The 655-nt window shown below is 37.7% G+C and overlaps 1 protein-coding gene across 2 annotated transcripts in view; it reads right to left on the bottom strand.

Moving 5' to 3' along the window:
- Positions 1-655, bottom strand: part of PSMC1 (proteasome 26S subunit, ATPase 1) — a 21,383-nt gene that overhangs the window by 13,549 nt on the left and 7,179 nt on the right. The window contains exon 1 of one of the 2 annotated variants that reach the window (XM_006754722.2): positions 375-522. The exons of the other annotated variant lie outside the window; for it this stretch is intronic. Coding sequence (XP_006754785.1) covers positions 375-434 — 60 coding nt within the window. The 5' untranslated portion in view covers positions 435-522. Of the gene's footprint in view, positions 1-374; positions 523-655 lie in introns of those variants that run through there. 2 annotated transcript variants of the gene reach the window in all.

Consider the following 655-nt stretch of genomic DNA (forward strand, 5'->3'; position numbering starts at 1 on the left):
GGCTGGCAGGAAACGGAACAAAAGCATGGATGGAGTGTTTGTGTGAACTAATATAAATTCAAAGTAAACATCATTACATAAAAGGGTACGGTATTTTTTTTCAATAGTCTTATTCATTTCAAACGGGCTGGATCCGGCCCGCAGGCCGTAGTTTGCCCACAGCTGGTATAGGCCCTTAACTGCGAGCCAACAGTCTAACCACTGAATCACACAGGCCAGGGCACAATTGGTGCTTTTAAAAGGCAGCTAATAATGAATCATCATAAAAGCCTGAAAGATTCAACTACTTGAATTTCATTTACCCATGGACAGTTTTAGGGTTTAAATAGAATTTAATTTGTAAAAATGAAAGCTACAGTAATTTCTCAATTTACCTCTTGCTTTTCTTCTAAAGGCTTCATTTGTTCCTGATTTCTAATGAATTCTTCCTCCATGAGAAGATAGTCTTTAATTCTTTCTAACTTCAGTAATTTTAACCGGCACTGAGTGTGAGGTGTCACTGTAATTAAAAAAATAAAGTTTTATTATACTTGAAGCTTGAAGTTAGCAATTGTTTACTCTTTTTATAAATTGTTGACACTATTACAGATGTCCTCATTCCCCCCCTTTGCCCACCTCCACCCAGCCTTCCCCCCTCAGTTTATTCTTGAGAGAG

This window comes from Myotis davidii, unplaced genomic scaffold, assembly GCF_000327345.1.
Source record: "Myotis davidii unplaced genomic scaffold, ASM32734v1 scaffold732, whole genome shotgun sequence".
NCBI classification, from domain to species: domain Eukaryota; kingdom Metazoa; phylum Chordata; class Mammalia; order Chiroptera; family Vespertilionidae; genus Myotis; species Myotis davidii.